Source organism: Lissotriton vulgaris, unplaced genomic scaffold (genome assembly GCF_964263255.1).
Source record: "Lissotriton vulgaris unplaced genomic scaffold, aLisVul1.2 SCAFFOLD_1206, whole genome shotgun sequence".
Lineage (NCBI taxonomy): Eukaryota > Metazoa > Chordata > Amphibia > Caudata > Salamandridae > Lissotriton > Lissotriton vulgaris.
The window spans coordinates 178,583-202,174 of NW_028246660.1; the positions used below are offsets into that span (position 1 = coordinate 178,583).

The 23,592-nt window shown below is 44.9% G+C and overlaps 1 protein-coding gene across 3 annotated transcripts in view; it reads left to right on the forward strand.

Moving 5' to 3' along the window:
- VWA5B2 (von Willebrand factor A domain containing 5B2) overlaps nucleotides 1-23,592 on the forward strand; it is a 275,105-nt gene that overhangs the window by 94,758 nt on the left and 156,755 nt on the right. For all 3 annotated transcript variants that reach the window (XR_015304972.1, XM_086949475.1, XM_086949474.1), the window contains exon 5: nucleotides 15,454-15,626. Coding sequence is in view for 2 of the 3 variants with exons in the window: in XM_086949475.1 (XP_086805601.1) it covers nucleotides 15,454-15,626 (173 nt within the window). In the remaining variant the exon portion in view is untranslated. The remainder of the gene's footprint in view (nucleotides 1-15,453; nucleotides 15,627-23,592) is intronic.

The following is a 23,592-nucleotide window of genomic DNA, read 5'->3' on the forward strand; positions in this document are numbered from 1 at the left end:
TAGGTAGAGTAAATCACCTTTAAAGATTGTGTATGTGCAGGAAGGTGTCCCTTTCTGAACATAAACAATCACCCCTGCAGCGCAGGCACTGTAGCAAAATGGTCCAAGGGTGCCTGTGCTGGCACTAGGCAGCTTTTTTAGTACCAGCCCTAGGGGTAACTCAGGGGTGCACCACATTCCTGTGAATACGGCACATCCCTCCGTTTTGAAACTGTTGGAGCACTAAATGTAAATGTAAATTGATACATGTATAGCACACTACTCACCCGCAAGGGTCTCAAGGCGCTTGTACGAATACTGCTATGTAACCCATCCTGACTTTCCCTGTGAGGCATCCACTCCTGGGCACCCCCAAGGTGGAGGCCAGGCATCCTTAGCGTTGTGGGGGCCGTTGTGGAGATTAAGCAAGCTATTGCCCAGTGTTGCAGAGTGGGACCCATGATTGGAATAGGCACGAGGCGAGAATTATCAGGTCCGTGGAATTTTGAGCCCAAGACCCGCCGAGGCGGGGAATTGAACCCTGGTCCCGGGCTAGACCTCTGCAGCAGGGTCTGCCGCTCTAATCATTGAGCCACACTTCTCCACACACTGTGTTACCAATTTTGATGTAACACCACGCTCTGCCAGTTTTTTGTAAATATGCCCCAGAGTCTTTAAAGTGGACCATTGTTTACCGTGAACACCACTCAGTTCAAGGCTAAGAATTTTTTTTAAAGTCCCCCACACCCTTTATAGATCTTGGATTGGACAGCAGTACTTCACTTTTTACGTTCAATGACAAATGCTATAATGATGATAATGTTGGTAAAGTGCAAAGTCCAGTGTGGGTCTCCCAAGGATGCAGATGCGAAGCTGTCACACTTGCCTTGGGGCACAGCTGTGGTCAGTGGTGAAGTTCAGAATCATCCAAAGAGCTTTCTCCGTCGACAAGAGGATATCCTTCAAGCTCCTCACCCACGCACACAAGGCACTCCACAAGACTGGCCGAGCCTACCTCAACAGACGGCTCTCCTTCTATATCCCCAACAGCCAGCTCCGCTCCACCGACCTCTCACTCACCACCGTCCCACGCATCCGAAGAACAACCACCGGTGGGAGATCTTTCTCCCACCTCGCCACCAAGACATGGAACACCCTCCCACTGAGCCTACGACAGACCCAAGACCTGCTGACCTTCAGGAGGATACTCAAGACCTGGCTGTTTGATCAGTAGCGCCCCCCCACCAGCGCATTAATACCCTTGCGGGTATGTAGTGCACTTTACAAATGACTGATTGATCTATCTTTGGAAGCACCATAACCTCTCCTCAAGTGAGTGAGCCTTAGGATCCGATACATCTTGCACCCTGGCCTATGTGCAATACTTTGGCTGCATGAATGGCTCACTAGCTGAAGGATGACGGCCATCTCCCAGTCTCTGCCTCTAGTAAGGACACCGTGTGTGTTATCCTACCGCCTTGCCCTCATCACCATCTGAGTTTAATATTCACTCTTGTGTGTGCTATAGATATGTCTTTTATATATTATCCTTTTTTGATATAATATGAAATGTTATGAATGTATAACTCCTATATTATGACATGTTATAAATGCAAAAAATCTATATAGAATAAGAAAAAGAGGAAAAATTCCCCCCCCCCAAAAAAAATGATTCTTTGTATATACAAACAAAATACCAAAAAATTATCTATTTTCAGAAATAATAAAAATTTAAATATTAAATCTACTTTAGGTGTTGAGTCGACATGTAATGGGTTTTTAAATAAAGTATCCTTGAATATAATGCACCACTAGCTATAGACCTTTTTCAAAGAATCTAGTAAGGACCCTCACCGTAGGCAATGATGGCTCCTAGTCAAGGGTTCAAGTGTGGAACATCTATTCAGGAACAGTGGAGGACATGAAAATGTCCTGTAGATACAATCGGGCTACTTACGTATTCAGACTCCGCAAAAAAAAACATCTTATTTTGTTCGGTGTGCGCTTGATTGAATAGACTTTTGGCCACTTAGACTATATATAATTCTTCTCAGTTAATCCCAAGGTGAACAATGTACTTCATTAATGCTACACCTCTTTCCATTCCTGAGCTCAGCATAGAGTATGGATCTGCTCTTGAGCACCAAAGGCGTGTGTTGGAATATTGCACCTCTGACCTTGGCCAGATGAATAATATGGTCATTACTGAGTGTCCCATTAACCCTTCTCACCCTGTTCCGAGGTCCCCATTCGTTCCCCGCAGGGGTGGTGCTACAAAGTCAGGCCATGCCCTCTAAAATACCATGAAGGGTCATTTTGTGATCCATTTTTGTTTACCTCTGAATGTTTTTGACTAGGTTGCATGATGATCTTATCGATTTATCGATTTTTGATCACTTGAAGCGCAAATAATTTTTAAAAAAATTTGAATGTGGGTGTTTTATTAACACTTGCTATGACCTGCAGGCCTTTTACTGCTATTTTGATGTCATAATGCACGAAAGTCCAACTTGGTTCCTACCAAGAGAGGTTTGGCTGTTTGTGTGATCTCATAAAGTTTACAAGGCTTCCTGGGTTCCTTCCAAGAGAAATCGTGTTGTTTGTGTGATGTCATAAATTGCGCAAGGCTCAAAGGGCTCCTTCCAAGAGAATTCATGCTGTGTGTGTGATGTCATAAATTACACAAGTCACCATTGGCTCTGTCCAAGAGAGGTTGGGTTGTTTGTGTGATGTCATAAAGTACACAAGGCTCAATGGGCTCCTTCCAAGAGAATTCATGTTGTGTGTGATGCCATAAATTACACAAGTCTCCATTGGCTCTGTCCAAGAGAGGTTAGAATGTTTGTGTGATGTCATAAAGTACACAAGGCTCAATGGGCTCCTACCAAGAGAGGTTGGGTTGTTTGTGTGATGTCATAAAGTACACAAGGCTCAATGGCCTCCTTCCAAGAGAGTTCATGTTGTGTGTGTGATGTCATAAATTACACAAGTCTCCATTGGCACTGTCCAAGAGAGGTTAGAATGTTTGTGTGTTGTCATAAAGTACATAAGGCTCAATGGGCTCCTACCAAGAGAAGTTGTGTTGTTTGTGTAGTGTCATAAAGTACTGAGGTCTCATTGGCTCCTTTCAAGAGAGGTTAGAATGTTTGGTTGATGCTATAAAGTACACAAGGCTCAATGGGCTCCTACCAAGAGAGGTTGGGTTGTTTGTGTGATGTCATAAAGTACTCAGGTCTCATTGGCTCCTTCCAAGAGAGGTTAGAATGTTTGTGTGATGTCATAAAGGTCACAAGGCTCAACGGGCTCCTACCAAGAGAGGTTTAGTTGTTTGTGCGATGTCATAAAGTACACATGGCTCAATGGGCTCCTTCCAAGAGAAATCATGTTGTGTGTGTGATGTCATAAATTACACAAGTCTTCATTGGCTCCTTCCAAGAGAGGTTAGAATGTTTGTGTGATGTCATAAAGTACTCAGGTCTCATTGGTTCCTTCCAAGAGAGGTTAGAATGTTTGTGTAATGACATAAAGTACACAAGGCTCAATGGGCTCCTTCCAAGAGAACTCATGTTGTGTGTGTGATGTCATAAATTACACAAGTCTCCATTGGTACTGTCCAAGAGAGGTTAGAATGTTTGTGTGATGTCATAAAGTACACAAGGCTCAATGGGCTCCTTCCAAGAGAACTCATGTTGTGTGTGTGATGTCATAAATTACACAAGTCTCCATTGGCACTGTCCAAGAGAGGTTAGAATGTTTGTGTGATGTCATAAAGTACACAAGGCTCAATGGGCTCCTACCAAGAGAGGTTGGGTTGTTTGTATGATGTCATAAAGTACACAAGGCTCAATGGCCTCCTTCCAAGAGAGTTCATGTTGTGTGTGTGATGTCATAAATTACACAAGTCTCCATTGGCACTCTCCAAGAGAGGTTAGAATGTTTGTGTGATGTCATAAAGTACACAAGGCTCAATGGGCTCCTACCAAGAGAAGTTGGGTTGTTTGTGTGATGTCATAAAGTACTGAGGTCTCATTGGCTCCTTCGAAGAGAGGTTAGAATGTTTGTGTGATGTCATAAAGTACACAAGGCTCAATGGGCTTCTTCCAAGAGAATTCATGTTGTGTGTGTGATGTCATAAATTACACAATTCTTCATTGGCTCCTTCCAAGAGAGGTTAGAATGTTTGTGTGATGTCATATAGTACTCAGGTCTCATTGGCTCCTTCCAAGAGAGGTTAGAATGTTTGTGCGATGACATAAAGTACACACGGCTCAATGGGCTCCTTCCAAGAGAATTCATGTTGTGTGTGTGATGTCATAAATTACACAAGTCTCCATTGGCTCCGTCCAAGAGAGGTTAGACTGTTTGTGTGATGTCATAAAGTACATAAGGCTTAATGGGCTCCTTCAAAGAGAATTCACGTTGTGTGTGTTGTCACAAGTTACACAGCTCTCCCTGGGCTCCTACCAAGAGATGTTTGGTTGTTTGTGTGATGTCATAAAATACACAAGGCTCCCTGGGCTCCTACCAAGAGATATTTGGTTGATTGTGTGATGTCATAAAGTACTCAGGTCTCATTGGCCCCTACCCAGTGAGGTTGGGTTGTTTGTGTGATGTCAAAATGAACATTAGGTGCCGTAGGCTTCTTTATTGAGAAGTTACATTGTTTGTGTGACATCATGATGGACACAAGGCTGTTTTGGCTCCTTCCCAGCATGGTTAGATGGTTTCATTGTGTGACACCATAGTACATGGGAGGCTCCTCCCCTGTGAGGTTCGATTGCTTGTCTGATATATTATTTCCTTTATGACTCTTCCGTCACTTCCACTTTGAGGATAGAATGCATAATTGCTTGATGTCATTATGTGTCAGGCCACACTTCCTCTCCACTGTGTCACTAGAATGATTTATTTCTGGGATTTTGACGAGCACTGATTGCTGAGTTCCTGCAGCCTCAATGCGCTTTACAAGAGGGATGTACAAGGAGCAATGCACAGTTTTTGGTTGTGGGGGAATTTCCTGAGGTGCTGGTGGAGTTAGTGTGTGACAGTGAAATCTGTGACTATCTTGTTTAATTCAAGGTTTTTGATGAAAAAGCCTTGAACCTGGTATTCCAGCATGGCGTACGCCAGCCTTCAGCATTTGACTGCCAGACGGGCAATGAAGATCGACTCTATTCGATGCCACAGTCGTGGCTTCATTGCATATAAGTATGCAGTCACTCCATTGACTGTGTGGGACACCAGACGATAGTTCCCTCTATGTGCAGCGAGCTGCAGCTGAATATTAGAAGCCTAGACAAGCCAATGGCAACCTCAAGAAGGTTGACATCAGATGCCTTTATGATTGGCTGGGAGACCTTCGTATCATAGCCTACGTTGGAGATTCGCTAGGACTTATGGGAGATTCATGGAATATTGACCTGTGATCACTCTTTCACTGGGAACCAGTTGAGCAACCGTAGAGCACGAGTCGTGTGACCATGGCAATTTAGGCTGATTGTGAGTTAATCACAGTGATTTTGCTCCTTTTGTCTCTCTCTGAGAACTTTCTTGGGTTGTCCAGTATGGAAGGTTTTGCAGTAGGCGCTATGTCCTTGGGGGGGAAGTGGGAGTGGTAAGCCTCCTTTTAGCAGTCGCGGTTGACACAACTCATCCTTGGTTCCTCCTTTTCATTGAGGGATGAAGGTCCTGTCATTGTCATACAGAGCACCATTGCTGTATCATATCAGAACTGGCTTTGGTGGTGATTCCATTAATTCAGGCCAGGAAATAGAAATGTGAGACATTCAGCTGACCCCCAAGACAGACCCAAGACCTGCTGACCTTCAGGAGGATACTCAAGACCTGGCTGTTTGATCAGTAGCGCCCCCCCAACAGCGCATTAATACCCTTGCGGGTATGTAGTGCACTTTACAAATGACTGATTGATCTATCTTTGGAAGCACCATAACCTCTCCTCAAGTGAGTGAGCCTTAGGATCCGATACATCTTGCACCCTGGCCTATGTGCAATACTTTGGCTGCATGAATGGCTCACTAGCTGAAGGATGACGGCCATCTCCCAGTCTCTGCCTCTAGTAAGGACACCGTGTGTGTTATCCTACCGCCTTGCCCTCATCACCATCTGAGTTTAATATTCACTCTTGTGTGTGCTATAGATATGTCTTTTATATATTATCCTTTTTTGATATAATATGAAATGTTATGAATGTATAACTCCTATATTATGACATGTTATAAATGCAAAAAATCTATATAGAATAAGAAAAAGAGGAAAAATTCCCCCCCCCCCCCAAAAAAAATGATTCTTTGTATATACAAACAAAATACCAAAAAATTATCTATTTTCAGAAATAATAAAAATTTAAATATTAAATCTACTTTAGGTGTTGAGTCGACATGTAATGGGTTTTTAAATAAAGTATCCTTGAATATAATGCACCACTAGCTATAGACCTTTTTCAAAGAATCTAGTAAGGACCCTCACCGTAGGCAATGATGGCTCCTAGTCAAGGGTTCAAGTGTGGAACATCTATTCAGGAACAGTGGAGGACATGAAAATGTCCTGTAGATACAATCGGGCTACTTACGTATTCAGACTCCGCAAAAAAAAACATCTTATTTTGTTCGGTGTGCGCTTGATTGAATAGACTTTTGGCCACTTAGACTATATATAATTCTTCTCAGTTAATCCCAAGGTGAACAATGTACTTCATTAATGCTACACCTCTTTCCATTCCTGAGCTCAGCATAGAGTATGGATCTGCTCTTGAGCACCAAAGGCGTGTGTTGGAATATTGCACCTCTGACCTTGGCCAGATGAATAATATGGTCATTACTGAGTGTCCCATTAACCCTTCTCACCCTGTTCCGAGGTCCCCATTCGTTCCCCGCAGGGGTGGTGCTACAAAGTCAGGCCATGCCCTCTAAAATACCATGAAGGGTCATTTTGTGATCCATTTTTGTTTACCTCTGAATGTTTTTGACTAGGTTGCATGATGATCTTATCGATTTATCGATTTTTGATCACTTGAAGCGCAAATAATTTTTAAAAAAATTTGAATGTGGGTGTTTTATTAACACTTGCTATGACCTGCAGGCCTTTTACTGCTATTTTGATGTCATAATGCACGAAAGTCCAACTTGGTTCCTACCAAGAGAGGTTTGGCTGTTTGTGTGATCTCATAAAGTTTACAAGGCTTCCTGGGTTCCTTCCAAGAGAAATCGTGTTGTTTGTGTGATGTCATAAATTGCGCAAGGCTCAAAGGGCTCCTTCCAAGAGAATTCATGCTGTGTGTGTGATGTCATAAATTACACAAGTCACCATTGGCTCTGTCCAAGAGAGGTTGGGTTGTTTGTGTGATGTCATAAAGTACACAAGGCTCAATGGGCTCCTTCCAAGAGAATTCATGTTGTGTGTGATGCCATAAATTACACAAGTCTCCATTGGCTCTGTCCAAGAGAGGTTAGAATGTTTGTGTGATGTCATAAAGTACACAAGGCTCAATGGGCTCCTACCAAGAGAGGTTGGGTTGTTTGTGTGATGTCATAAAGTACACAAGGCTCAATGGCCTCCTTCCAAGAGAGTTCATGTTGTGTGTGTGATGTCCTAAATTACACAAGTCTCCATTGGCACTGTCCAAGAGAGGTTAGAATGTTTGTGTGTTGTCATAAAGTACATAAGGCTCAATGGGCTCCTACCAAGAGAAGTTGTGTTGTTTGTGTAGTGTCATAAAGTACTGAGGTCTCATTGGGTCCTTTCAAGAGAGGTTAGAATGTTTGGTTGATGCTATAAAGTACACAAGGCTCAATGGGCTCCTACCAAGAGAGGTTGGGTTGTTTGTGTGATGTCATAAAGTACTCAGGTCTCATTGGCTCCTTCCAAGAGAGGTTAGAATGTTTGTGTGATGTCATAAAGTACACAAGGCTCAACGGGCTCCTACCAAGAGAGGTTTAGTTGTTTGTGCGATGTCATAAAGTACACATGGCTCAATTGGCTCCTTCCAAGAGAAATCATGTTGTGTGTGTGATGTCATAAATTACACAAGTCTTCATTGGCTCCTTCCAAGAGAGGTTAGAATGTTTGTGTGATGTCATAAAGTACTCAGGTCTCATTGGTTCCTTCCAAGAGAGGTTAGAATGTTTGTGTGATGACATAAAGTACACAAGGCTCAATGGGCTCCTTCCAAGAGAACTCATGTTGTGTGTGTGATGTCATAAATTACACAAGTCTCCATTGGTACTGTCCAAGAGAGGTTAGAATGTTTGTGTGATGTCATAAAGTACACAAGGCTCAATGGGCTCCTTCCAAGAGAACTCATGTTGTGTGTGTGATGTCATAAATTACACAAGTCTCCATTGGCACTGTCCAAGAGAGGTTAGAATGTTTGTGTGATGTCATAAAGTACACAAGGCTCAATGGGCTCCTACCAAGAGAGGTTGGGTTGTTTGTATGATGTCATAAAGTACACAAGGCTCAATGGCCTCCTTCCAAGAGAGTTCATGTTGTGTGTGTGATGTCATAAATTACACAAGTCTCCATTGGCACTCTCCAAGAGAGGTTAGAATGTTTGTGTGATGTCATAAAGTACACAAGGCTCAATGGGCTCCTACCAAGAGAAGTTGGGTTGTTTGTGTGATGTCATAAAGTACTGAGGTCTCATTGGCTCCTTCGAAGAGAGGTTAGAATGTTTGTGTGATGTCATAAAGTACACAAGGCTCAATGGGCTTCTTCCAAGAGAATTCATGTTGTGTGTGTGATGTCATAAATTACACAATTCTTCATTGGCTCCTTCCAAGAGAGGTTAGAATGTTTGTGTGATGTCATATAGTACTCAGGTCTCGTATTCGTATTCAAAAACTTTATTCGATACATAAAATGAATCATAAAAGTATTGAACATACAATCGCATCACACCACAGATAAAAATGCATTTGTGCTAGTCATTTAAACTAATTTATGAACACAGTTTGTTTTAAAAGAGACATACTAATAACAGTGACAGAAATTCAAAAATTACAGTTTAAAATTTTACAAATATTCTTAACCTGTGAAGCTACCCATAATTCTTTCTGATCTTTAGGGAGATTCTGATAAAATTTAACATTGCGCAACAGATTTCCACAGAAGATAGGGATAACAAATGTTCATAACCTTCCTTGTAAGTACAAGGTTGCCTATCCTTCAAAATAGATTTAATCAGGTCTCATTGGCTCCTTCCAAGAGAGGTTAGAATGTTTGTGCGATGACATAAAGTACACACGGCTCAATGGGCTCCTTCCAAGAGAATTCATGTTGTGTGTGTGATGTCATAAATTACACAAGTCTCCATTGGCTCCGTCCAAGAGAGGTTAGACTGTTTGTGTGATGTCATAAAGTACATAAGGCTTAATGGGCTCCTTCAAAGAGAATTCACGTTGTGTGTGTTGTCACAAGTTACACAGCTCTCCCTGGGCTCCTATCAAGAGATGTTTGGTTGTTTGTGTGATGTCATAAAATACACAAGGCTCCCTGGGCTCCTACCAAGAGATATTTGGTTGATTGTGTGATGTCATAAAGTACTCAGGTCTCATTGGCCCCTACCCAGTGAGGTTGGGTTGTTTGTGTGATGTCAAAATGAACATTAGGTGCCGTAGGCTTCTTTATTGAGAAGTTACATTGTTTGTGTGACATCATGATGGACACAAGGCTGTTTTGGCTCCTTCCCAGCATGGTTAGATGGTTTCATTGTGTGACACCATAGTACATGGGAGGCTCCTCCCCTGTGAGGTTCGATTGCTTGTCTGATATATTATTTCCTTTATGACTCTTCCGTCACTTCCACTTTGAGGATAGAATGCATAATTGCTTGATGTCATTATGTGTCAGGCCACACTTCCTCTCCACTGTGTCACTAGAATGATTTATTTCTGGGATTTTGACGAGCACTGATTGCTGAGTTCCTGCAGCCTCAATGCGCTTTACAAGAGGGATGTACAAGGAGCAATGCACAGTTTTTGGTTGTGGGGGAATTTCCTGAGGTGCTGGTGGAGTTAGTGTGTGACAGTGAAATCTGTGACTATCTTGTTTAATTCAAGGTTTTTGATGAAAAAGCCTTGAACCTGGTATTCCAGCATGGCGTACGCCAGCCTTCAGCATTTGACTGCCAGACGGGCAATGAAGATCGACTCTATTCGATGCCACAGTCGTGGCTTCATTGCATATAAGTATGCAGTCACTCCATTGACTGTGTGGGACACCAGACGATAGTTCCCTCTATGTGCAGCGAGCTGCAGCTGAATATTAGAAGCCTAGACAAGCCAATGGCAACCTCAAGAAGGTTGACATCAGATGCCTTTATGATTGGCTGGGAGACCTTCGTATCATAGCCTACGTTGGAGATTCGCTAGGACTTATGGAAGATTCATGGAATCTTGACCTGTAATCACTCTTTCACTGGGAACCAGCTGAGCAACCGTAGAGCACGAGTCGTGTGACCATGGCAATTTAGGCTCATTGTGAGTTAATCACAGGGATTTTGCTCCTTTTGTCTCTCTCTGAGAACTTTCTTGGGTTGTCCAGTATGGAAGGTTTTGCAGTAGGCGCTATGTCCTTGGGGGGAAGTGGGAGGGGTAAGCCTCCTTTTAGCAGTCGCGGTTGACACAACTCATCCTTGGTTCCTCTCTTTCATTGAGGAACGAAGGTCCGGTCATTGTCAGACAGAGCACCGTTGTTGTATCCTATCAGAACTGGCCTTTGGTGGTGATTCCATTAATTCAGGCCAGGAAATAGAAATGTGAGACATTCAGCTGACCCCCAAGGTTAGCCTTCATCTAATTCCATTACAGCCACTGTTGAGTTTGCTTCAGACTGTTTCAGATATCTACTCCAGTTTGAGGAACATTTCAGAGCCCGCCTCATACTTGTCATAGTCAGTGTGGTAACTGTCGGAGTGGATAGGAGATTTTCCAAGCACCTTTCCTGTGTAGATGTATGTTGGTGATAATACCACATATATCTCTAACTTGACCACTGCCATGGACATGGCCTGTGTATTTATCAGTGGCTCAGGCCTCACTGAAGAGTCTGCGACTGCTCTGACTTTGTTAGTTCCCGCAAATTTGGATGCAGAGTATTTAAACATGGAACGAAAGCAGGGGGAGGCGGGTCTAATATTATCAACCAACTTCTGAAAGTGAAAAGGATTGCATGCTAATTGTAGGTGAAGTTGGGATTTACTTTATTTTAGAAATATGCACGTTTGCGACAATTATGCAAAATGATGGTCATTTCACAAAATGTACATGTCCGGAAAGTTGCTTGGAAATTGCATCACATGGAGAAAACATGTTTCTCTGCCATGGTTTTGCTGTTCCTACTGTGGCATTTTCTGCATGAACTAATGCCGGGTGGGTGAAAATTCAATTGCATTTCGAGCCTGCAAAATGGCAAGAAATGTAAAAAAAATTGTGCAAGCAAAATTTTGTATAGTTTCACCCGCTTAATGATCATTTTGCCCAGGCATTATGTATGTCTCAAGAGAGTGGGAGAGGTGAATGACTCCACTCACTGGTCTCTGTAGCAAGACCATGGTCAACATAACCACATCGTATTTTTCCCTACAGGCTCCCCCAGAGTCCTGGATTTTTTCCCTGGTTTGCTGTCTTTGTTGGGTTCTCCCTGCCATCGATACTCTCTTGATCGTGAATATTCACATAGAGGTAGATCGTCCTAGTAATCCCCATTCCAAAGAGTTGCTTGATCGTCGAAGGTTCTTGAAATTCGCTCTATGTCCAACCACCTCAAACATCATGTTACATACTCTTGGTCAACTTCTAGCTAGAACTTCTCTGAATTTCTGGTACGATCTTTGCGTCTACCTCCGAACTGCCTCCTCTCTCACAGAATTCAGAAAGGACTCAAGACCTGGCTTTTTGACTGACTGCAGCAGGATCCTAGCATTTGGATACCCTCATGGGTGATTAGCCGCGCTCTACAAATCTCGATCGATTGATTGATTGAATCAATCCCTTCCCATTCCCTTGGTCTACCAATTCCTCCTCGAAGCACCATTGACCAGCCTGAAGCCCCTGGTGTAAACTCCTAGTCAACACTCAGGTTAACTTTACTAAAACTTCAGGGACGGTTTAACTGTCTAATAATAGCGACTGAGAACATCGATCCACCGCTCGACCTGGAGGGTCGTGTCCTGGACTATTCCACCATCTTATATCCTCGTACATTGAGGTTTTCATTCCTATGGCCCCAGGATATACGTACAAAAGCACAGAGTGCTCTGTGGTTGTTTTCACAGTTGTGCTTCCTGAAGAAATGTGGGCATTTAGAGAACATCCTGGGTGTCCAGGAACTACTAAAAACCTTGCTACTTGGCAGAAAGCAACAAGAATAAAAAAAAATTATAAAGCAGACTTCGTCAAGTTTTCAAGTTATCCAGACACTCACAGTACATGAAAGAACAACCAACAATATTTCTAAATTCATGGCAAAAAATATAAAGAAATTAGCATTAATTTCAACCCGGTCAAAAAAATATTTATTTTATTTTGCATTCATAAAATATAGTCTCAGTGAACCTTTAAAACAAATCAAGTTTCGTTATTGGACAACTCCTGGCGCTATCTAAAGTACATGAAAAGTATGAGAGCTGAATTTCTATGGTATTGTAACAATGTAAACATAAAGCTGAAATGTGTAGGTGCACTGCATACGTTTCGGACATGGGACTGAAACAAACATCATACTAATGAGAATCCTTCCCAGAACCCTTTTTATTACGCTATGGCAGTCGAAATAAATGTGTCCCGATAACATAAGTTATTTAGAGCAATTATACGAATAAAGGCGAAATCACCCACAAATTTGTACAGAACAAAGGCCAAATACCTGTGTATTACCAGAGTAGAGTGAAGTGAATTTACATGAGAAAAACACTAGTTGCGGTTCGCAGAGGTAACATTGTGGGGCGGTGAGGCGGGCGGGCTAGGTGGGTGGGTAGTGGAGTCCGACATACAACGTCAGATATTTATTTATTTATTTGCTTTCACCTTTGCTGTCATATGTCGGACTCCACTACCCCTCCACCCTGCCCGCCCCCACCGGCCACACCGCCCCACAGCGTTACCTCTGAATGACATTATCTCATTTCTATGTAAATACAGATTATACCGGAGTTTTAAAACAAATGTGAATGCTTTCTGCGAACCCCCACTATCCTATATGGTATATTTAATTGTCATGGATGAGTCCCTGCTATACATTCAGCAGGCCTGGGTGAAATCTTGAGCCATTTTCCTGCCACGAATTTCACAATTCACAGAAGGTACTGGTCCCATCCCCCACAGTTAGGGGCTCATTAGGATGGCGGACGGACCTGCGTTCGTCCGCCACCCCCGAGTAGGAGGGACCGTCCGCAGGGGCAGCGGCGGTCTCTCCGTGCAGATTAGGATGTGACCACCACCCTGGCGGTCACATCCTGTATATTTAACATTGCGGCGGGTGCTGCTTGAAGCAGCACATGCCGCAATGTTAAATAAACCATGTTTTCCTTTGCGTGCACGAAGCTGCAGGCACCGCGTGGTGCCTGCCGCTTCGTGCACGCAAAGGCAGGGGGGTACCATAGGTACTCCCAATGTGCACCCGCCACCACCCCTTCACCCCTGGGGGCCCACAACGGGCCCCTAAAGAAAAGTCCATATGCCTTTCCATGGCGGAAATGCCGCCGTGGAAAGGCACAGGACACCGCCAGCCATGTTGGAGCTTTGCCACCGCGGTCGGAAGGCGACTTCGGCGGAAAAGCGGCAGACTGAAAAAAGATCCCCCAGCCATCCTAATCTGGCGGGGGTCTTTTTTCTGTCCGCAGTGGTTAATCCGCATCCTCCGGGCCGGCGGTGGTTTCCGCCGGCCCGGAGGATGCAGATTAACCGCAATCCTAATGAGCCCCTTAGCACAGAAGACATTGGCTTCATCACTCCCCGGTAACGTGGAGGGTTTTACACCTTAGACCAAGGTCTGAGTAGGAGGCATTCATCCCATTACCTTGGCTGAGCAGGAGAGTTGGGTGGAATCACTCCATGTTGGAGCAGGAGACCTTTGCATCATGGCTCCATGTTAGAACAGAAGACATGGTTCCTTGCCCTTTGTTAGAACAGAGAAAGTTGACGGCATCACCCTAACCTAGAACACAGGACACGTGTTTCCTTAGCCTAGATTTAAAAAATACCCTAGTCACATCAACACAGATTAAAACAAAGTCCTTGGCCCCATATTCCAAGACTGCAACAGGAAGTTATTGCACTAAAGCTCCAGGGCAGAGCAGGAGACATTTGGCCCATAGCCCAGGTTAGAGAGGGAGGTCTTGGTTCACAGCGTAAGGAAAAACTGCTGCCTTTAGCTCCATCACACAAGGCTGGGGGGTGCCGCACTGCTTCTCGTTATCTGTAGTTAGAGCATGAAACCTTGGCCAGATTGGCCAAGGATGAGACATTCATTCTAGAGCACAATCTTAGTACAAGAAACCTGAGTCAACTTCTTCCAGGTTGGAACAGAAGTCCTTGGCTTCATTGCTTCACGCTTCCTATCTTCCTGTCCAGCGTTATCATTTCACACCCGCCTGGTATCACATCTTCCTTTGCCCTGGAAATTCATTGTATTCTCTACTATAGACTTATAAGTTACCCAAGGCCTTCTCAGACTCCTTGGAGTCCTCTTATACTCGCGGATGCCTTCTCGCACCCTCTGAGGTCTTCTTACCCGATGCCACATTATTCTCCTGACTTCTTGTACCGAAGTCTGATATCTCCACTCATCGTACATTTTGCTTTCAAAGGCATCCTTATTCTCTGGTTGAGCCTGGTATCTCAGATGTACTCATGTGCCCTCTTTAGCCCTTATATTTCCCGGTGTTCGCGCTGAATGTCGTAGATATGGAGTTAGGAATAGTAAATCTATACTTCCCTATATGCACTTAACTTTTTATATTTTGTCCCCCGATATGCTCTCCTTGATAATCTTCTATCTTGTTATGGTTGGTGTTGATATACAGTAGTACAACATATTTCCTGTTGTTCCCTGCCTGTCCTCCGCCTCTCAGGCTTTTTCATGTTATCTCTGCTCATATCGGGCACTTGAGACCTCCTGTTCCTTGGTGTGCCTTGTTGTGCTGTTCTATACCCTCGTTTGTCATGTTGAGTCATGTTGTGCCCTCTAGTGCTTTCTTTAATTATTAGAAGCCCTAAATGACTATTTAGAGTCATCTTAAGTCCTTTGTGCCCTCTTCTGCTCTCAGATGCTCTACTGTACCTTCTGTTGCTTAGATGTCCTACCTTGCCTTACTTCACCCTCATGTGCCCTCCTGCTTCCACATCCTATCCCTGTCTCACGTGCCCTATAAAGCCCTCCCGAGCTTCTGCGACCCTTCAGTTTTGTAGTCACCACCCTCACAGTTCTGTATTTATGTTCTTTTCCTTGTCTTTGCAGTCCTACCAGCTGCTTCGGAGGTGGAGGAGGAGGAGGAGGGATGAAGGCTGATGCTTCTCTTAGGCCCCTGGCTCCCAGCAGCATCACCGGAGCCTTCACCGAGCAGGCCTCCAACCCCTGCTGCTACGAGTTCAGCTTCGAGATGCTGGTGAAAGGGCCATGCCTGCTGGCAGGTACTGTCCCTCCTCTGTTTAATATTCCATCTATGCCCTCTGTACCTCACTAACCAAATCCTCTGAATGCTTTCACAATATTAGGAGGGAAACCGAATTTCCTTGTTCACATTGAACTTTCCAAGTCGAATTGCTTGTATCTGTAATCACTATTTTGTATTCAATTACTTTCCATATCTCATTTTTCAAGTAATTTTCAGACTTTGTTGACTTTTTCCATAAAGTTCTTTTTTATTAAGTATCCGATTCCATCACACTTAAAACAGACCAAGCCAACACGTTTCATCACTTATATGGACTTCATCAGGGCATAAACAAATTTTAAAAAAATGTAATCAATACTTTCCACTTATTAAAATCAACTACTCTGGTTCTTATTTTTACATTACATTTTCAAATATGACAATATTTTTGTGTGAATTTTTAATCTAACATAAAACCACTTCTATTTTAGGGAGGAATCTGGAATTTCGAGGCCATTTCCTCAGCTCCGTCAAATAACAATGCAGAAAATCTTCCATGAAAGATATTCAACACAATCACAAACGGAGAACCTAAACAAAAGTATTATAAACTCTCAAGGAATCATTATCATGTCCCCAAACCTCATGCGGCCCGATTCATAAAGAATGTACGCAGTTGTGGGGGAGTCTCCACACTTGGGCGGAATTAGTGGTGTAAGGAGACTTGAGGTGGACCCCTGCAAGGTACATGCAGGGCCCCCCGCTCTGGATTTAATCAGGTGCTCTCAGGCCAGAGTACTGTGCTGAGGGGGCGCCCTGCGGCTTGCGGCCCAGACACTGAGGTGAGAAGGATGGTGACTGGGCTACCTTCAGAAATTAAATTAAGTCTTTGTTAGCTGGGGCTGGTGATTAAACTTCCTGAACTTCTGTCCTTTGGTAGTAGGGGTAAAGGTGGGACAGGAGAGACTGTCTGTCAAGGGAACACTTTAGGTGAGGCCTAAACGTTTAACCTTTTGTTGATCACAGGCACATGTAGAAGCCTCACACCTCTTTGTGCGTGCTCTCTGCAGGAGACAACTCTCCTGTGAGGGACATAACTAAACAAAGGCTGTGTCTGGAGAACATGATATTTACGTTCAGGTACAGTCAATGGGTGCAGGTGGCTGTCACTTTGTCAGCTATACAGCCCAGAGACAAAGCAAGAAAAGTTTGTTTTTAAATCACAAGTTACCTTGGTGGTACAATGGTGTACGGTCATGCGTACGCCCATCACATGCACAGTAGCACTCACAAAAACATTTATAAATAAATGAAATAAAAATAATATAATCTTTCTTAACTCTGAACAATTAACACATCTTCAGTGATGAGATTCTGTGTACCACAAAGATGGTTTTTGAACTGTACAAAGGGCAAATTGTGATTCAGTAAGTTTTTACCGAATTGCAATTTAGGTTTGCAATTTGGTATTTAGGTTTAGGGCGTGTTTAGGGACTCCTTTACAAATACAAATTCGCAGTGGTATGTATTAATGTTTTGAAACCGAATTCTGCTCACAAAACTTTAATATTTTGCCACCAATTCAAAGTTGGTGGTAACCCATTCTGATGACGGAGCGGTTCTGTCATGGCCCGCCCGACGCTCCTGCGCGGTGCGGCGCGAATTCCGCGCCTGCGCTGAGCGTTCTATTGAGCGGGCGGGGCCATGACGGAACAACTCCGTCATAAGCACAGCGCAACCGACGCTGGTGACGGAGCGCTTCCGTCACCAGCATGCGCCCGCCGCATTTCCGCCTTGCCCCCCTAGCACTGCGGCGGAATAGCCGCCGCAGTGAAGGGGTTAATTCAGTGTAGTCCAATAAGCCTCTAAAGGTGTGTGGTCCAAGGTCACAGATGTCATCTGCTCCAGAGCGTCAAAGATCTGACTCCAATAGGCAAATATACTGGGTCATCCCCAAGCTAAGTGGAGAAAGTCAGCACCCTCTGCGCCACATCTATCACATCTGTCGGAGTCTTTCAGCTTGTATTTGTACATTTTGGCCGGGGTATAGTATAAGCGATGTAAAAACTTGAAGAGCGTAATGCGGAGTCTGCTACTCGCTGAAATGTGTTCTGTCGTAAACAGTCATATGTCCACTGTTTGTCTGAGAGCTCATGGCCTAGTTATAGCTCCCAATGTGTGCGGGCGGGGCAGGGGGGGCTGCTTCCTGTTGAGTGTGTAGTGTGTGATAGAGTAGAGAGACAGCATGCCCAGGAGAGGTAGCTTGCAATATAAAATGCAGGGGGGCTAATATAGGTGGCTCCAGTGGGAATGCTGGGGTATTGTGTCATAGTCCAGCGGAGCAGCGTGTGGGGCTAGACCGAGGAGACCTCCCCCCGTGTTCACTGCATATTAGCAATCACCCCCCAGACGTTCTGAATGCTCATGAAGCAAGCAAGCTCTACTATATAAGTCATGCAATTTGCATTTACTTGAGCCAAAAAAACGCTGTAGGTACATAATAGCCTGTATATACAGACACATATTTAGTTTTTCCTCACTTTTGTTAAATTGACTTAAACATATCTTTAACTATTAGTGAAACGTGAGTAAGGTGGGGAAGTTGTGCCCCCGTCCTGAAGAAGGAGCTCTGCCTCCGAAACATGTCGACGCACACATGAGGTTTTGTCCATAATCACGACAAAACACGCCTCGCACTTCACTTCTTTTACTAGTACCAGCCCGGGGTCATGAATACATTTTTTTCCTGCTATACCCACGAGCCAGGTGCTTTTTAATTTTCCTACTAAATCCCACCACTCACATAAACACATACCCACTCACACTCACCACACATAGCCAAAACGTAAAAGTGCTCCCGCGTAGTCGTAGGTCACAGCACGCAGCAACCCGCTAGAGAGTTGCGAAGACCCCTATGATGAAGCATGACACCAAGGGGCCTTTTTGTGTGTGAGGGGTATTTTACAAAACACTAAGTGCTCCCATACCACTGAGGAGAACACTTCCCTGTCATTCTAAGGAGGATTCCTTTTGTTTATGCATAGTCCCTGTCGGAGCCGAACAAAGAGGAGTACGTTTAGTGGAGATGACGGAATATTTGCTCTAGAGAACGGATCGTCCCACTATGGTATAAGTCTCCCCAGGTTGTGATTTTCGTCCATTCCATGAGCTTACGAAACCCAATCATGTTTTCTTTGAAGGAAAACGGGCTGTATTTCAAAGAAAAAAAGATCGGTTTATTAAAAAGCAATGACACGCATGGTGGTTTGCTGACCCCAGCAGGCCACCATCTCTGCGATGGCTGTGATTCCCTATGGGTTGCAAACCTCATTAATATCTACCAGGTAAGTCGATTTGCGTCTCGCTAGGCTTCGCTAACTGAAAGTCAACACGTTTCATAAGTTAGCAGTAGTGATTTTGTAAATACGATTCGCAGAATTTAGGAAATCGCGATTCCTAATCTTAGTACATCTGGCCCAAAGTCAGTAGTGATACAGTAACAACCAGTGCAAATTCTGAAAGCAGAACAATTCAGCTCTTTGGGAAGCCAAACTCCAAATAACTAAAAAAATTGCTGAAATATACATATATATGACTCATTCTTCCATCCCCAGCTGTGAGCGCCACACCCAGCTGTTTTTCCATTTGCATTCTGACACTCGTGAGCCTGCATTTATTATAGAAAGTTATTAAAATAAACACAACCCCAAGAACGCAATGTGAAAAGCAGGTCTGGGCCATCTAGTCACGCCCGGCATAGGAGGCCAAGTGATCTTTGCTACAGTAGCGCCTGGACGTGCTTTTCCACTTACTTCGTGCCGCCGCTGAAGCTCCTTGTAGGCGTGGGTGCAGGGTAGGCTAACTCTACGACTGATTTTTTTTTATAGAATCGCCTCTGTACGTCTTGGTGAAAGTGCCCCAGGAGTAAATGGCTGCTAACTCAGGGGGTAACCATGGCAACTCCTCATAAGTACATCTAGTGTAGGACGTGTTATTGTTTTGAGACTTGGACTGCAGTGGAATTGTAAAGACTTATAGGATGGTTTTGTGTGAGATACACTTGAATATAAAAGTCAGTGATGTACAGCCGTCCCTGTAGTGCAGCCAGGAGGGCTTGGGGTACTGCTTCAAGGCGCTGTGCCAGCAGAGGGAACAATACTACACTCAATCGTTTAGTCTCCCACCCTTGTGACAAATAGACAACCATGGGCCCTTATGGGAAGCATAAACGTTTATGGAGGCAGGTACAGGCCCCTATACTCAAGGTGAACACCCCCACGGCATCACAGTTGTTAGTTTCTACGGTACCATGACATACGTAAGTACTCCCCCCCCCCCCCCCTTCCGCAAAGTTGTATAGCGCGAAATGAAATCCCGACGGTATTGGAGCGCTTTACACCAGCGCCAGTTACATTACACAAGGGGAGAGGATGTGGTCGGTCGGCTAGATTACAGACCCTGGTGCTTGAAACCAGGGTTCGAGCCTCGGGGGCGCGTCCACATCTGGGCCAAACACTTAATTTCCTGAATGTGTAATGTAAATATGGTGCAAGTAGCAGGTCATGTAAAGCGCTTCAATGCCTTCCGGTCGAGTTCGAGCAGTATAAATATGCAACAAAAAACACAAGGACACATTCATATTTGGTAGGCGCAGGGAGTTTAAGTTATTCGCCCAGAATCACAGGATGCTGAGCCGACGCCGAGACTCGAATCTGGTTCCCCAGCTCCAAAGTCAGCAGCTCTGGCCATTATGCCATATCCCCTGCCTCACTTGGCACGCGGAGGAGACCCATCCATCTCCGTTTTCCTTCTGCACTGCTGTTGCAAAACGTGCCCTCAATAATCATGGCAGGCGGCACACGTCACTGCCGTGACCAAGGTCCCCGCCCTCATAAAGAAAGACGGGTCACTGACTCGGGTGTTGCAAGGAGGGAAGAGAATGTGGAACATCCCATTACGGCGACTCCCAGAGAGAGAGAGGGGGGATGGAATGTGCGCTCATAAAGTGCCTAGGAGGAGGCTGCGGTGAGCTACGTGCCTCGCAGCCTCCCCTCGTTTGTCACCATGAAGCTTTAGTCTAAATGTAGTGACATATTGAGCTTCTGGATGGCATGTATTCAGGATCAGTCTTCTAAGCACTTCCTGATTGATGAGGGAAGGGCAGAGGTCACGAGGATGACCCCGTGCACACAAATGCTGCAGTAAATATTACATTTTCCAGAAGAGGGGTCCTAAATCAAAGAGCATCGACCGGTCGCTGGTCTGTTTGCTATGCTTCTTGGCAGGTGCTTTACTGTAGGAAGCAGGTGTCCGGGAGGCGTCACGCGTCAGGGGATTGATACTGTGTGTGGTGTGTCTGCAGGAGGCCCGCTAGAATCATGAGACATGACCCGGCTCACGAGAGGTGCTGGCCGGGCTCACAAAGAAAAACCAAAGGAAATGATGGACGGAGCGTTGACAATACAAGCCCTCACCCCCAGTCAACTGATCTGGGTTTAATCCATCACCGTTCTTTAGCCCACTCTGCGACCCCAGTTCAGACATGGCCATATGCAAATCAGTCTGACCCTGTGCCTCATGGGAACAGTCCAGCCCGAACTGCCAAGCCATGCCTTCCCTGGACCGGAAACAAGCTTCCGAGGACCGGTTTCTGGCATTTCAGCCGTCTTCAGCCCGGCTTGCTTGAATCGGTCTGGCTCACAAGTCACAATGCTCCTCAAAACTTAGCATGAGTGACACATGACGTACCATGAGATTTATTGATTTATTTATTTTGCAATTTTATATAGCGCCCACATGACCCGCAGCCAGTGCTTTAAATTGGCTGGTACTGCCCCGCGATGCAGCGAGTACATCGAAATTCGTTTTATTTATTTAAATGTTTACTTACCTCCGTTCATCCATAGTCTGGTGTTTACTACCCCCCCCCCCCCACCCTGCATTTTGCGATGCAGCGCACACAACTAAATTTCTTTTATTTATTTGAATGTTTACTTACCTCTGTTCATCCTATTCCGGTGTATTCTACCCTCTCACCCTGCCCCTCTCCTGCCCGCCTCATCGCCCCACGGAACTCCCTCCACGGGCCGCTACGGCCGGCACTTTTTTATTTTGAGAGGGAGAGTACCGGCACTTCTCAAGAGAGACGTAATACTTTTATTTGGAGCGTACCGGCACTTCTCAGAAGCAAGCAGGTACTCTGGTATAGAGTACCTGCACTTCTATTTAGCCATTTCAAGCACTGCCCGCAGCCATCAGCGCGCTTTACAACACACAGGAAACAGGGTTACTGCGGACTACAGCAATAGTAGTTAAACTCAGACGTCTACATCGGTGGACGTGTACAGGGATTACCACAAGAGACAGGTACAACTAGTGGGCAGAGGACATACACAGTTAAAGCTTCGATTTGGTTGAATCATATAACAAAAGGCAGATCAGGGAACAGTGGAGAGAGCACTTAGGTATGGGTGAGGGTGAGTTAACCAAGATGTCTGTTAAAATAGGAGGAAATTGAGGTCCTTTTTGAAGTGGACGAGGCAGGTGGTTAGACGGAGTGAGACAGGCAGAAAGTTCCAGATTCTAGAGGCACTGCCAAAGAAACACCGGTTCATATAGTGTTCTCGCAGTGGGGTAGCAAGGGGGGGAGGTGGAGCAGTCGGTCTACCCTGGGCGGCACAAGTTTTGGGGGCGGCAGCCTCCTCCCTTCATACCTGCCCTCTAGGGGGTGGCAATCTCCCTCCCCCGCTTTAAATTGCGGCTGTTGCGGGACGGCAATCGGCCCCGAATCTCACCAGCTCCCCCCTCTTCTTAATGAGGCCGCCGCGGGGTGGCAAACGCATGGGTGGCCACAGGCGGCCATAGGTCTAGCTACGCCACTACGTTCTCGACTGAATTTGGGAGGGTTTCAAGAGCACTGATTGGGCATTTCTGAAATCCCTATTTGTTCCCGAGATTTCCAGTTTCTCGTTTAGGTAGGACGGCGAAGAGGAGTGCAGCGCTCTGTGGGTAATGCAAGCGATTTTGAATTTAATGGGAAGCCAGTAGAGGGCTCGCAGGGCAAGGGAAATGTGGTCACATTTCTTGAGATCTAAGACGAAGGGTGCTGCGGCGTGTAGCCTTGCTCTCAGTGAGCCTAGGTGAACTTTGGGAATGCCTGAGAGATGACATAAGTACACGCATATCACCAGAATCAGTGCGACACATAGCGCTTCATTTCATAGAAACACTCTGGAAGGGCAACCTACAATGACGTCATTGCAGTATCAGATCAGATGGCCATTTGCAGTCTTTGAAAAGAGCTGCCAAACTCGTCACACAAATAAACTCTTTTGCATTTCATTGTGTGCTTTTGAAAGCTGGGTCCCGCACGATTGAGCAAGTTGCCTTCGCATCATTAGAATGTCCAGGTCCTGCACAACTTTCGTATAGTTGTTACCCAGAAATCCTGGCATGGGGAGGGCTGTGTGCCCAAAGCCAGGGCCGCTGTAAGCTGGTCCGGCACAGCCTAGATCAGGGGAGTGACAGGGTCCATAGCATTGTTACCCCTAGCCCTTTGAGGATGTGAGGACCCTTGAAATTACAACAATACAACACATGACTAATATTCACCACTGAAATTACTTCATATTTCACCATATTAATTCACCACTAATCCTTTATGGGCTTCCTGAATAGCGTGCGTCAGCACCCCATCAGGGGTAAGAAGCGCTATATAAATACACACCTTTGTCTTTCTCTACCCTTCTGCTATCAATCCAAATCAAAATAACTGACTAACCTATCCAGCACTTAAAATGTACTTGCATGTTTCACTATACTAATTCAACACTAATCCTCTATGGGTCTCGGAGTAGCGTGCTACTCGCCGAAAAAGCGCTTTGACGCTTCATCAGGGAAAAAAGTGCTATATAAATGCAATTACAATACAATACAATACATGCACTATGATAAATGCCAGTGACACTCTTTGTGGATAAAATATGTCGCAAGTTTATTGATTA